This window comes from Clarias gariepinus, chromosome 7, assembly GCF_024256425.1.
Source record: "Clarias gariepinus isolate MV-2021 ecotype Netherlands chromosome 7, CGAR_prim_01v2, whole genome shotgun sequence".
In the NCBI taxonomy this organism is placed as follows: Eukaryota; Metazoa; Chordata; class Actinopteri; order Siluriformes; family Clariidae; genus Clarias; species Clarias gariepinus.
The window spans coordinates 5,440,904-5,456,185 of NC_071106.1; the positions used below are offsets into that span (position 1 = coordinate 5,440,904).

General features: G+C 40.6%; 1 protein-coding gene across 2 annotated transcripts in view; it reads right to left on the reverse strand.

Annotated features, from left to right (window-relative positions):
- Nucleotides 1-15,282, reverse strand: part of kcnab1a (potassium voltage-gated channel subfamily A regulatory beta subunit 1a) — a 116,234-nt gene that overhangs the window by 1,859 nt on the left and 99,093 nt on the right. For both annotated transcript variants that reach the window (XM_053500425.1, XM_053500426.1), the window contains exons 8-13: nt 13,541-13,627; nt 3,459-3,544; nt 2,321-2,441; nt 2,033-2,127; nt 1,198-1,318; nt 494-582 (exon numbers count right to left, since the gene is read on the reverse strand). In XM_053500425.1, coding sequence (XP_053356400.1) covers nt 494-582; nt 1,198-1,318; nt 2,033-2,127; nt 2,321-2,441; nt 3,459-3,544; nt 13,541-13,627 — 599 coding nt within the window. The remainder of the gene's footprint in view (nt 1-493; nt 583-1,197; nt 1,319-2,032; nt 2,128-2,320; nt 2,442-3,458; nt 3,545-13,540; nt 13,628-15,282) is intronic.

Here is a 15,282-nt window from a genome sequence, read left to right on the forward strand (position 1 = left end):
ATCACCAGGTTATCACATCTGTGGAGGTTTTATTATTATTCCCTGATAGTACAGACATATTTCAGGATTGTGAAAGAGTGATTCTGGGGTGAATCATTTTCACATGTGTTAAATGTGCCAGAATAAAATATTAGTATGTCAGGCAATGTACCTGTAGTTACATTAAATGTTGTGAAATGTCCATGAAACAAGTTTGTTCATTTTGTTGTATCAGCTGAAAACTTTGTCTCTTTTTCCCTCTTGGAATTAATAATGATTCAATAATGATGCTTTTTACAAATCGTAAACTCGTGTCAGTCATAATGACTGAAATATCACTCAGTAATTTATTTATATACCATTATTTATAGGAACATTTATCAGGTACATAATTATATATGAAATCTGCTTGGGAATCTATCATGTGGTGTTAATATCAACATGATGATGATGATGATGCATGTCTGTCTGTGTGTGTGTGTGTGTGTGTGTGTGTGTGTGTGTGTACACTGACCTGAATGGCTCCCAGGTTTTCCGTTAACTGTTCTGGGTTGGATGTTCCTAAGAGAACCGAACTCACTCCTTCGTTCCTCAGGCACCAGGCTGGATAGACAAAAACAACACACACATACAAATTCATGAGTTTGGACCATAAAACTTGGAGACTAACTGGTGTATCTTGTAGAGCTCAGGTTCTCATCCCTGGTCGTGGAGGATGCCCTGTCCTGCATAGGTTTGTGTTTTTAGTGTTTTTTTTACTTCTCTGCTTTATTAATCCCACTTCATGCAAGCGGTTATTTATCTGATTAGGACAGGATCAGGGTTGGGTTCCTTTGATCTTTCACTCTTAGACTGCGGTTCTGGGAGTGAACACTAGGAGCTGCCATAGGGCTAAGAATGCAAAGTCAGGACGAGAAAAAAAATCTGAATGAACGCATGAAGACGTCCAGGGTTCCTCTTGGGTAACGATTCCTCGGATGGCTCTAGATTTCCCCCAAAAAATAAACTAGTGTTTTTCTGGGACTTTGAAAAATAGTGTGTATTGTCCAGATGTCTTCAGGTATCATGGTATGATTTATGTTTGTCCCAACACTCCAGTCCTAATTAGTGGACTGAAAGTGCTCCCTGATATTTTCACAATCCCATCCATTGTCTATACGTGTGCAGGGGTGTGGTGCAAGACAGGAAAAGAGGACAGGAGGACAGAACGAGTCTCACCCACAGCCAGCTGTGGCAGCGTGCAGCCGAGCTTCTCGGCTATGTGACCCAACTCCTTCAGCTTAGCCTGCTGCTTCCTGCCGTCCTCACTCATGATCTTCTCCTTTAGCCACTGGTACGACTGCAGGAGAGACAGAGCGACAGAGAGAAAGAGAAACAGAGAGGAGCAGTTAGTGTTAAATCCAGATTTATTGTGTGTGTAAAGATCAATAGTGCATTTAGATTCTCAATTCTGATTGGTTTTCTATAACAGATGCTCTGAGAAACATGCAGCTACCAGTCACAACTTCATCACACAAGTAGGTGTGCTGTTGTGCTGGTTATCAGCACGGTTGTAATGCTGTCGTCGGCTCGAGGGTGTTATTAACAAGGGTGACATGTTTTTTTAGCAGTTTTAAATTCTTACCGGTAATCTGTAGCCAAAAGGTGAGGAGAATAAACCATGGCAGAGGTCCTGGGAAACTCACCAGATTTACTTACGGGGGTCGAATACCAAATAGCGTTAAATGGAAAGCTATGTAGGGTGTACAATCCCTTGGTCCACACACCAAGTAGTGCCCTAGCTCAGGGATTAGAGAGGGAGTTAGGATTCAGCCTTGTGTGAGACGCTAGTTAGCTTTGTAGGTCACTTTAGCCGTGAATAAAACAACATGGAGGTGATTCACGATACAGTATGTAATAATTAAACACCCCAGTGCTGTAACTTTCTATTATCAGCACTCTCATCCGATAAGATTACCCTGACTGTAGTATAATAACTCGTATCAGCATGTGCAGTGTCTTATCTGTTATTTACGTTTAGCCGAGCTGGACTCATTCCATTCTCTTTCTGTACCTTCATTGACGCCCTAGAGGATTCTGGGATGCCGTTTTCATATTTTCCGGTGATGATGCCGCAGGCAAGAGGGGACCATGTCATGGCTCCTACACCTACACAACAACAACAACACACACACACATGGTAAGAACAGAAGTGACGTACTGTATGGGCGGAAAAACAAAGAGATGAAGAGAATTTATTCAGCAGATAGGAAACGGATAAACGTCCAGGCTGGATTGGATGCCAGAGGGACGGAGAGAGAATAAAAGGCAAAAAGGAGAGGAATGATTGATTGACACCTGCCTATCTTGTGGTAGAGCTCAGGAAGCTGCACCTCCACTTTCTCCCTCTGAAAGAGGTGATACTCGGCCTGTTCACACACCGGCGGGATCAGGTTAAACTGCCTCGCCACGGAGTACGCTTCCTGTCCACACACACACACACACACACACACACACACACACACACACACACACACACACACACAGGGAAATATAAAAAAGGCAGCAAGATGCTCTGCAATCTTTTCTATACCTAAAAAAACAACAACCAACATATGTTCCATACAGCTGGCGTCTGCTAATTGGTTTCCAGTAATAAATATTTCTGTGCAGCATTGTACCATTATCATTTGCTAAGATCTGACGATGGGGTGCGTGCGTGTGTGTCCGTGTAGGAGGGACGCTGTTCGATCTGACACTAAAAAACCCTGGCTGATCGCTCGAGCACAAATTACATGTCATTACCGCATCTGCTTCGCCAAACCGCGGCAAGCGCGCGACGGCCCCGGCGAACCCACCATTTATTAACCCTGTGAACTAATGACGCTGGTTAAATTACAGAGCTGTCCTCTCAACCTGCTCGTCCCTGACAGTGAAACCTGCTGTTTATCCGTCATTAGCATCAGCGGCGTGCATTAGCATGCATCCAGATAACAAAAGGAGTGTTGCTAAAAACACGATAACACCAGGGCCGTCTTCGTGCCCCCTCATTCCTCACATCAAATCAGCTTTTTATTCCTTCTTTTTTTTTTTTATAAGACGACAACACAACAATTTGTCCTCCTCCTACTTTCTTCCTTCCCTCCAGGCGAGTCTACGACAAGATCCTAACCGCTTAGCTGAGTCGGTTCCCTGAGTAAATACTGTATGTAGGATTTAATTATAAATCAATTTTAAATATAAAACAAGCTTCTTGATATGGATTAAAAACATAAGTCTGTACCGGTCAATGTGGGATTTAATTTGGGCTTGTCTAATAGCTGATGAGGTCTAAGTGGTGCAAATGGAAAAAAATGCCCGTTTAACCTTAAGTTTTAATCATTCCCTTAAGACCATGAATGAAGCTTTAGACTAAATTCTAAATTGACCAGGATCGCTCAGGATTATTCACAGAACTGCACTTGATATCTTGAAGACATCGTGAAGATCTTACTGCTCACCATAATCTCCATGGCTGTCCATCTGGACGTCCCCCAGTACATCGCCATCCCCTGGTTGATCACGTGGGTCATCGCCCTCACGATCTCTAGTCACAGAAAAAGATAAACATACTGTATAGGTTATATTTCATCTGATGTTACGGCTTTACGAACAATCTAAGGTAGTAAAGGTATTGAAATATTGTATATCTAGGTTAATAAAACTTGAGTAACAGTTAAAGATAAATTACGGCTTTAAACTCTTTATTCCAGTTAAAGCTTCTTCAATTCTAAAGGTTATAAAATAGTGATTCACTCCAAAGAGGCCACTGAATATTCCATAATAACTCTCGCTAGTAATCTATCGAAAAAAAAGTACGCTATTTACCTTGACGCAGCGCTCCATGTTCCTTGGCGAGGATATTGGTTTACATTTAGGCATTTGACGGACGCTCTTATCCAGGGGCAACTTACAAAAGTGAATTGTGGTTTCCATCATTGGCACTGGGTTACTAGGTTACTAACAAAATACTATCTGAGAATTTTTTCGATCTGAAGTTTTAATTTTTTTGAAGCCTGGGGTATGGGGATTGGGGGTAGGGGGGATTAACCCAGGTACTAAAGAAACAGATATGTCTTAAGTCATCGTTTAAAGATTGTCAGAGACTCAGCTGTACAGACATCTGAAGGAAGGTCATTCCACCACCTACTGTAGGTGCCAGAACAGTAAAGAGTCTAGATGCACTCCTTGATCCCTGAGAGATGGTGGGACGAGGTGAGCAGTGCTGAAGGATCAGAGGTAACCGAGTGCGGTGCGAGGAGTCGAGAGGTAATTGGGTGCTTAGAGCCGAAAGATAAGTGGGTGCTGGGCTGTTTTCGGCCTTGTATGCGAGCATCAGGGTTTTGAATTTAATGCGGGCAGCTACAAGAAGCCAGTGAAGGATGTGGAGAAGTGGTGTGGTGTGGGGGAACTTGAGAAGGTTGAAAACGAGACGTGCAGCTGCATTCTGGATCAGCTGCAGAGCACGAATGTTGGACAGAGGCAGACTTTGAGAGTACGTTAGGAACACCATATTTCTTCCGTATTTTACTCTGACATGGCTTCATCTTAGCGAAAGTTATTACAGAATATTTTGAGTAAATATATACATATTCATAGATATTAGACACAGTAGTTATTAAAGTCATGAAGATTGTTGAAGTAGGTGACTATTGTGGTTACATTAAACTGTCGAAACCATTAGAGAAACACTTTTAGCAAGAAAACACGTGATAACGTTATCATCCTAAACAACACTTAGGAATTGCTTCTGAATCGCCTCTGAACCGCCTGTGTTCTGTTTTGATCTTTCATTCCAACGTGAGCTTCCGCCAGCATGCTGTAGTTCACTGATATCCAGAGCTGGTGCAGAATAAGTTGTGATATCATTGTTGTAAAAGTAGCAATAAAGTTAATGTTATTCTGAGACAGCGGCTCAGGCAAGCTGTATGTGAGGTGACGAGTCGCTGTAACCGTTATGCAACCGCATGTACACGTCTTCTACACAGCTTGAAAAATGGCGCTTGATTGTGTCATTTTTTTTTACCATAAGTTTGTTAAATGTTGCACCTTAAACATTACAATAAATCTTTTCCTACACATCAAGTGTTTTTAAATTCACTCGGCTCCATAAAGGTATCAAAATGAATATTAAATATACAGGTCTTTATATCAACGCCACATTGCTGCAGTAATTCATGCAAAGTGAGCCCTGACCAAATATTGAAAGCTGTTCATACTTTTTAACAGTCCAACATTTCTGTGTTAGAATTTTATTTTATTATTTTATATTGGTCTTAAATAATGTTCCAATTGTCTGAGATATTGAATTTTAGGTTTTCATTAGCCGTAAGTCATTATCTCTCACTCTCACTCATCATCTATACCGCTTTATACTGTATTCAGGGTCGTGGGGGGCCTAGAGCCAATCCCAGGAGACTTAGGGCATAAGGCAGGATACACCCTGAACAGAGTGCCAATCCATCGCAGGGCACACACACATATCTACAAAACCCACCAAGCACAGGGAGAACATGCACACAGAGAAGGGAATTGAACCTGGGAACCGGGAATTAAACCTGGACCCTGGAGGTGCAAGGCGACAGTGCTACCCTCTACACCACCATGCTGCTGTTAGTCATAATCATCAAAATTTAAAGAAATAAACACTTGAAATATATTAGTCTGTGTGTAATGACCCTATATAATATATGAGTTTCACTTTTTGAATTGAAGTACTAAAATAAATAAACTTTTTTGATGATATTCAAATTTATCTAGATGCACCTGTATATCATAAATGTTGATTTTTTTTTTTTTATTATATTTAAATATAATTTTTTTAATTGATTTATAAATTTTTACCTATTTCTTGCGGGAAACCATGACAAACGGAACAATATGAAGTGATGAAGGTTGTGGTAGTAGGCTGGAATTTCTATAGAAAAAAATACATTCAAGCTTAAATATATATATTTTTAAAGTCAATCCTTTATTTGTCACATATACATTCCTGCCCAGTGAAATTCCTTCTTCACATATCCCAGTGTAACTGGGGTCAGAGCGCAGGGTCAGCCATGATCCAGCACCCCTGAGTCAGACAGGGTTAAGGGCTTTGGTCAAGGGCCCGACAATGGCAACCTGGTGGAGTTGGATGCTCAAAACCACCGACCTTCTGATCAGTAACTTAGTGCCATAGCCCTCTGAGCCCTCAAACCACGCCCCCATGCGCAATTCGCATATCATGTCATATCAAGTCATCGTACATCAGGGGTCAGAATACATAACGTTCAGGCTTAAACCTTCAACAGAGTAAGAGTGAGTGTGAGAGGTCTGTAGCACTGCTGAGGCACGAACCAGAATCTGTAGGAGAAACACTGCAATGCAGACTCAGTGGTACTTTAGACAGTATGCATTCACTCTTGAAGGGACATGACCATTATGTATTACCTTTAGAGTATAGTACAGAAGGAATCGGGTAAAGGATAGAAAGAGAGAGAGAGAGTTTAAACACTATATGTGGAGTCCTAAAGAACTGTGTAGGGACTGCAAGAGGAGCTCTAGGACGCTTTAATATGCATCTCATACCCACACACACACACACACACACACGGTTTAAAGCCAAAGCCGCACCTCTTGGACCTTCATTGCAGCACAAAAGCACTGCACTGCTTCCTGCCCGCGCATACCAGAGCGGCAGAGAGAGACATTCACAAAAACAAATTAAATGCAGAGAAAGCGTAGTGCTGAAGAAGCAGGAAGTGACGTGACCCTTCTTTGCTTCTTTCATGAAATTCTAAAAAGCTAAAACTCTCTCTCTCCCTTTTGATTATTCATCCTCTCAGATTCTGTCACACTAAATAAAACCATCTGTCAAATGAGAGATTATGAGCAGAAATGGTAGATGGATACAAAAGGGGAAAAACAGAAAGAAAGACGAGCAGTAACTAGCTGCAAAAAAGTCTTAATGAGCTTTAAAAAAGCAATCTGGCTATTCAAAATGGAATTAGTAATTGCGAAGAGCTCATCACGCTAATAACCTCTAATCATGATGAACAATGCAGCACAATGATCAGGTCTTTATCAGCTTTATATGTAGAGCAAGTGGCCCTCAATGCGCATTAAAGATATTGTTGTATTCCATGTATATAAATATACAGTATATATGTATGAGTAGGGAAAATAGTTATTTCATCCAGTGTAGATTTTTTTTCCCCCACTTACAGAGAAATAAAGGGTCTATCATTTTTTTTATTATAGGTTCATTTTAAAGGATGATCAGAGACAGAATATCAACCTAAAATCCAGAAAAAAACACGTTATGTAAATGTTATAAATTGAGTTGCATTTCAGTGAGGGAAATAAGTATTTGATCCCCTACCAACCAACAAACCAAAATTCTGGCTCCAACAGACTGGTTATGTGTTCATGTGGTTCACAGATTAATTTTAGAAGGAGCTCCTAACGACAACTCGTTATGTGTATAAAAGCCACCTGTTCACAGAATCTCTATCATCCATTCAACATTCAAACCTCACAACCATGGGCAAGAACAAAAAGCTGTCAAAGGATGTCAGGGACAAGAATGTAGACCTGGACAAGGCTGGAATTGGCTACAAGACAATTAGCAAGAACATTGGTGAGAAGGAAGCAGCTGTTTGAGTGATTATTTGCAAATGGATGAAATACAAAGTAACCATCAATCGCCCTCGGTTTGGAGCTCAGTGCAAGATGTTACCTCGTGGGGTGCGGATGATCATGGGAAAAGTGAGGGATCAGTACAGACCTACACAGGATGGGGTTGTGAATGATCTCAAGGCATTTGGGATCACAGTCACCAAACAAACCATTAGTGACACAATGATTTTTAATGGATTGAAATCCTGTAGCTTCCCTCTTGTCAAAAAAGCACATATACAGGCCTGTTTGAAGTTCTGAAATCTTTGGCATCACCTCAACTCGCCGTGTTTGGAGGAAGAAAAATGCCGACTATGACCCTAAGGACACCATCCCTACAGTCAAGCACAGAGACGGGAACATCATGCTTTGGGGCTGTTTCACTGCTAAACGTACAGGCCGAATTTGCTGCATTTGAGGGGTCAAAGGATGGGTACATGTGTTGTAAAATTTTGGATGAGAACCCCCTGAAGGTGGGTCGTGCAGCATGACATTGCCCCAAAATATACCCCAAGGCAACAAACAAGTGGGTCAAGAAAAAGCACATTAAGGTCATTGAGTGGTCTAGACAGTCTTTAGACCGTAATCCTATGGAACATTTATGGAGAGAGCTGAAACTTTGAGTTGCCAAGCGACAGACAAGAAACCTTAAGGAGATCTAGTGGACAAAAATCCTTCCTGAACTACAAGAAACATCTTACCTCTATGCTTGTTTAGGTACTAAGTCATGTTTTGCTTGGGGATCGAATACTTATTTTAATCAGTGAATTGCAAATCTATATATAACCTTAATATCACGTGCTTATTTCTGGATTTTTTTATTGATATTCTGTCTTTCTCCTTTAAAATAAACCTATGATAAAAAATTATAGACCCTACATTTCTCTGTAAGTGGGCAAACGCATGAAATCTGCAGGGGGTCAAATAATAATTTTCCCCACTGTACATAGAAACGTTCACAAATACCGATTTTCAACAGCAGTGCAAAAGAATCGATGCGACAGTATATCAGAAATCAGGTTCCGCGAAAATAATTCAGAGGCTCAGGGATAATCGAAACAATCCCAGGAAAGACGCGCTGTCTCAGGAGCCGTGTTTTCTGACGAGTAGTGCCGTGAGTCACCCTGAAACGAACAGCCATTCACACTAACTCACAGTTAGAGCTGTCAGGTTCGGATCGCTAGAAGGTTTAAATGCACACATCATAATCCCGGAGCTCTAATACACCCTGTCATCATGGCTGAAAGTGCTACAGCCAAAGGTCAGGCAAACGCTGTGTGGTTTAGTACAGAGCTCTAGACAGTGCAGCTGAAGCATTTCACTTTCAACAACGCTAGATAATTTTAGCCGGCTTATTTGTTTTCTACCATGATCGGTGTCTTGTGGTATGATCTTGGTGGGCGGAAAGGTATGCATTTCATTAACATTTTAAAGCACTAAACATCCAATGGTAACGAGCTAGTGGTTTAGAGGTAGCGTGCTAGCTAAAAAAAAGGCAAGGAGAGAGGTTTTGCCTGTTCACCCGGTATTGATTAAGTGTAAGAAAGGTTAATCTTTTATTTATCAAGGAAATATTTTTTTATTAAACACTTTATTTATCACGTATATGTATCTTACACCCAGTAATATCACTTTGGATATGTCTATATGCTATTAGAAGTCAGCGATACTTTGGAAAGATTTTTGGTATTTGAACTCAATAGGGTTGACATACATCCTCACCTGCATTGCTATGGAACATGTTAGAAGAAAAACAACTTCTTAACCTATGGTTCTTTACATACTGTAGGTAAGGGTTCTGCTCAAAACTTTCCCTATATAATAAGGGAACACTCCGTTATAGAGTTATACACAGAACTTTTAAAAGGTTTCCAAAAAAAGGGGCCCTTATTAATTTTTTCAACTCTCTAAATGGGTTCTAAAACAAAGGGATAATTAGTCACAGCCACAGATCGTCCATCATGCACCCAAAGCATAACAGAAAATAATAAAGTACATAATGAATATCATGTACCATAATGCAGAATCAGCGTGAGACCTAAGCTCGATTCCCTGCGATGAGATGAAACCATGTAGGGGTGACGAGGGACATTGACACCCAAAGTGTATTCCTCATGTCCAGTCTGCTCAGTAATTTCTTTTTCGTTGCTGTCACTGCAGACGACCTCGTTTCACAAAGATAGGATGTTGGAAATGGAATGAGGGTTTTCAGGGCTTTTGTGACAATCTCAAGATATTCCGCTTAGATTTTAATCCACAATGTGGACAGAGTTGAAATTGTCTCACTTTTAAGGCTGCATGTATTGTACCCAGTGAGCTTGGAGAATGTGAATCACCTGCCGCAATAAACCTGTAAGTTGGGTAGGACTCTGGCTGCTCTCATACCTGAGCTTTGTGACTTTTACAAAAAAGCTTGGCAGAGACTTTTTATGTTTTATTCATTTTTAACTAGTTAGAGTCATCTTGTAACATATTTTTTGCTAATTTAATAATTTTATTGAGCATCAAAAACATTAAAGTGGAAAAGAGGTGAATGTTTAAGGTTTTTAGCTTGAACTAGAACACAATTTTTTTGTTCGCCCAAGGTTGACCCAAGGTTACACCTAGGTTCTGTCTGGATTCTTCATGTACCTTTGTACCTTCAAAACATCTATAAAAAGCTTAAATAGTCAACTATTGATTAAACACCGAGCTCCATCTGAACACCATGTTCCCAGTGTTGCAGCTCCTGTATTTTCATTCCCGAACACGATTGGCTCTTTCAGGTTATGATGCGCGAATTCTTGACCGTCCTAGTGGGATTTTCAGCAAACCTGTCAAAAACCTGCAGTGCAGATATTCCCTCGTTCGCCAGTAAGCAAACTCTTCAGTAGGAATAACTCGCAAAAAGGATTTAATCGAAAACAGGTTTGAAAAAAGTGTACACTGCGGTCAGCATTTATATTTTTTACTATGTTTATATCTAATGCAACTCAGATGTGATGAATTTTGAACAATCAGCATTTGAGCACGGCTTAGGCTGATTAGGATGTAGGTGGTGAGTCTGCTAACTCAGCACAAAATAGCTAGTTAGATGTTAATATCACCTCCTTTAGCAAGGACACTGTGATTTGGAGTGCTATGGGGACAGATAAGAGACAAATAAGGAGGAAATGAAATACGAAGATAAAAAAATGTCCATTAAAGTCCATTTCACTGGATCCTCACATCTTGCAGATCCAGGAACACAAACAGAAGTAAACTGGAACATACTGTATGTCTCTCTCTCTCTCTCTCTCTCTCTCACACACACTCTCTCTCTTTCTCTACACCACTCTTTTAATTCTGTTTTATTCCAAGTTTTTTTGGGGAACAAACATAATAAAAATCATTTGATCATAGCAGACAAATATACCCTCAGATGAACAAGAACACATAACATTTTCACCATGCCATTATTTATTAAATTTGTATTCTAATGGTTATATTAAAGCCATAAAGGAAAAAAAAAACATATGGGCAATACTAGGAACGACCTTACTGCTTCCGTAGGATTTAAGAGGGTAAGTTGCACCCTGGTGCGGCTAATCATTATCCCTTGATTAATTGATCATCAGCAGATGTTCAGACCTCTATAAGAGCAGATGTTTTATTAGTTTGCTGGTCTGGATCATTCAGAAGTGCGTTAACACAATGCCAAAAGGGAAAGACATAAGCAGTGGTCTCAGAGAAGGAATTGTTGCTGTGCATCAATCTGGAAAGGCTTATAAAGCCAGTTCAGCATTCTACAGTGGACGTCCCAGCACATTCACCGTAGGGTTAGAGCGTGCAATGATCAGAGAAAAAACTAAACGAAACTAAACAAGATCTACATTTCAGACCCTACAAGCCTCACTGAGCATGTTAAATGTTAAAGTCCATGAATTAGAAGACGATAGAACAAGTACAGTTGGTAGGAGAAACTTCTGGCTAAAAAGAACACAAAAGCACGACTGATATAAAACAGACCCCCAATACTCTTCCAAAGGTTTGAGACGTCACTTCATTGTCGAAGTATCAGTATATTACCTAATTTGTATAAGTATATACTGTATACAATGGTTTCCAAAAGTACAAAGACAAAATATGCCATGTATTACAGTTCTTCCTGCGCGTAAAGCAGGTGAAGTCACTAATTAAAAAGTTAGGCTTAGGAAATGTGGCGGAAAAGTCATGATAATTTGAATCAAATGGTGTAGGTAATGAACGGAACAAATATGTGGCAGGACTTTTACTTTCTGAAGCTGTGGTGTCCACCTCTCCACATAAATGGCTGAGGACTCTGTAGTCGCTTGAAAGTTCAGGATTGGAGTTTCCTGCAATCTACAGTACCTGAACCTCCAATATGGAACTGGACTACATTTTAACTTGAACACATCTCCTGTTATACTGAACTTCCAGCGTGCTAACACACAGTCTGACTACAGATCAATCCCTGCTATCTGTTTTCACCCAAATGAGGATGGGTTTTCTTGTTGAGTCTGGTTCCTCTCAAGGTTTCTTTCTATTGCCATCTCAGGGGGTTTTCCTTGCCACTGTCACCGTCGTCCTCGGCTTCCTCATCAGGGACAATCTTATCATTTTGATTTATACACATTCACATTTCATACAAACTAAAATAATATTTTGATTGTGTAAAGCTACTTTGCGACAATGTCAATTATTAAAAGCACTTCACAAATTAAATTAAAATGGCAAAAACTTTGGAATTATCGAGTAAATTGGGAAAGTGTGACAAACTTCCGTACATGATCTTCAGGAAGCGATCAAGCAAACACGGATTGAGTGAGTGACACCGGAGTACTGCATTATGAACTGAATCCGGCAGGAATAAAAGACTTCATACTAAATATCATTATATATATATATGAAAGTATCTAATAAGTAAACTGTAGTCTCACAGCCTACCTGGATCTATTTTACTACTCCATGCATGTTTGAGCGTTGTGAAGACGGTCTCCGATGGTAAAAGGCAGCTCGGCACACTCATTTGCTACACAGTGCTCACCTTGGTTTTGGTTTGAGAATAAAAGCCTTAATGCAAAACATAAGCGTAAAGAGATGTGCTGCACAAGGTGGTCGAACACCATCGAGCTTCTTCTATTCTTTCTTGGCTTGCGTTCTGTATTTAAAGCTCTGTATTGAAAAGCTTCTCACTTTTCAGAAAGCAGCTTGAAAGCTAAGATAAAGAAAAAAAAAACTATGATGTTGTGCCAAAAGAGCTGGTCTTCATTTTAAATGCAATACAGCAGCATGTGAGACTGAATTAAAGTCATATACAAAAAAAAAAAAGACTAAAAGGGCAAAGTGTATAAAACACTAAAAAAAGAAACAAAAAGACGGATGGAGGGTGAAGGAGGGAAGCGGAGAGATTGAGTGACATGTTATACCCAACGGTTCATTTCTTTATGCGCTCTGAAGGCTAAAGTGAGTTAGTCGACTCTCGGCGCAGATCTCATTACAGCCCCAACCCAAGCTGATCTGTCGCTTTCCATTTCTCCAGCTCTCTCTTAGTTATATATTCTCTCTCTCTCTCTTTCTCTCTCTCTCTTGAGTCTTTTTCCATCATCCAACTTGTGACCCATGCAGCCATGGTGTATTCGGTGTTCTCTGTGGCTCAGCGCTTTGAGTAATGGGTGCTTATAAAGCACTGGAGCATTTTGTAAGGACCAGCCTGAACGTGCGAGTGAAGGGTCGAGCCGTTAAAGTGCCTGCACCCCGGGTACTGCACTCTACCGACAGGCCACGTTACCATCATGCCATTACTCAGAAATCAGACTGACGGGCACCTTGTTCAATACTTTCAAACCTGTTTCTTAAGAGAAAACATAGAGTTCTGGTAAAAATTCTGTGAACTTGTTTTGCTCACCCTCCATTGGCGTGTTGCTGTCCGGACGGTTGGCGAAGACAACGTCTACATATTCCAGCTGCAGTCTCTGTAGGGAGCCTTTCAGACCTGGAAAGCAAATCAGACTGAATGAATTAACAGAAATGCTAATGTTGCTTAAAGCAGTGTTACAAGAATGTATTCAAGAATACACTTGCATTTACTGCATTTGGCAGACACCTTTATCCAGAGAGACTTCCATTTCATTTCATTATACATTAGAGCAGTTAAGGGGCTTGTTTAAGGTCCTAACAAGTAACTTGGTGATGCTTGGAGTTTGAACTCTGGAACTTCTGATCCAACACCTTAACCACCGATCTACTCCTGTCTCCCCATGCAATTGTTTCTTCTTCTTCTTTTTTTGAGAAGCTTATAAACTGTTTGGTATATTTCCACCCTATGGACATTTTGAGAAACTGATGGCATTTGCCAAGACCCTCACTAACTCACACACACATCCACAGGAGGCATGAAGCCTATCTCGGGAGATGAGGTGGGGTACACTCTGAAAAATGTGCCAATCCATCACAGGGCACACACACATATACACACACTTATTTACAAACTACAGGGAATTTGGAAACACCAATAAGCATAACCTGCATGTCTTTGGACTGTGGAAGGAAACCGGAGTACCTGGAGGAAACCCACCAAGCATGGGGAGAACATGCAAACTCCATATACACAGACCCCTTCTCCAAGATCTTTTGATTTTATTAATTTTTTAGGAAATATTCCAATTAAGAAACTTGTCCAAAAAGTCATGAAGTTGCCCAGGAACACAGGAACATCGTGAAAATTTTGAGTACATTTCTACCAGCACTTGTGGTAGTAGCTACAGAAACCATTCAGTTCTTCGGAGCCTTTGTGGAAATACAGACTTTTTGTTTAGTGTGTAATGTGTAGGACCATAAAAGATGTAAACATAGTGCAGGCCCTCTTGAGAAAGCATGAAAGATGTTATAGAATAAAAAAAAAAATAAAAAAAGAATGACGTGCACTCAAGTGCAAAGTGCAAAGCAGAAAGCAGGACTCATTAGCGCAGTTCTAACTGGTCCCTGGAGTTTAGGAATGATGTGCAACATTACGACAATCCCTGGGTGAATGGTTTTATGAGCTTTTCCCAAAGAAGCAGCAGTTCTCAGTATGAGAGAGGCTTTAAATCTACAGATGTGCTGTTGGAAGCTAATTTCTGACGGTATAGGCTGCTGCTGCTGAAGCTCCCTGTAGCTTGTGTCCATTAGCCCTGACTACTGACTCATTACCAGCCATATATACCTGAAGAATGGAACTGTAATAGACCTCTAGTGGGTCTTTAAATTACTTTTAAACAAACTGTGCAGTAGAAATCGGAATGACCATCCACTTGTTTGTACTGTACTGGCACGGCAAACTGGCACATCTGTAACAATTACATCATCCTTCTGTTTGTCATCTATACTGCTTATCCAGGGGACCAAGGGCTATCCTATTATGGTAAAAGGTGGGGTGCCAATTTATTGCATCACATCCAAGCACACACACACACACACACACACTCACACACTAAGTCATATAGAAGGGGCAATTTGGAACCACCAATCAGTCTGCACATGTCTTTGGACTGTGGGAGGAAACTGGTGTACAGTACAGTCCCCTTACATATGAGCATTCGAGTTATGGACTTTTGAAAATACAAACATGATGCACATGTCTAGCATACAGGGTCATGTGCACGCAGCGTG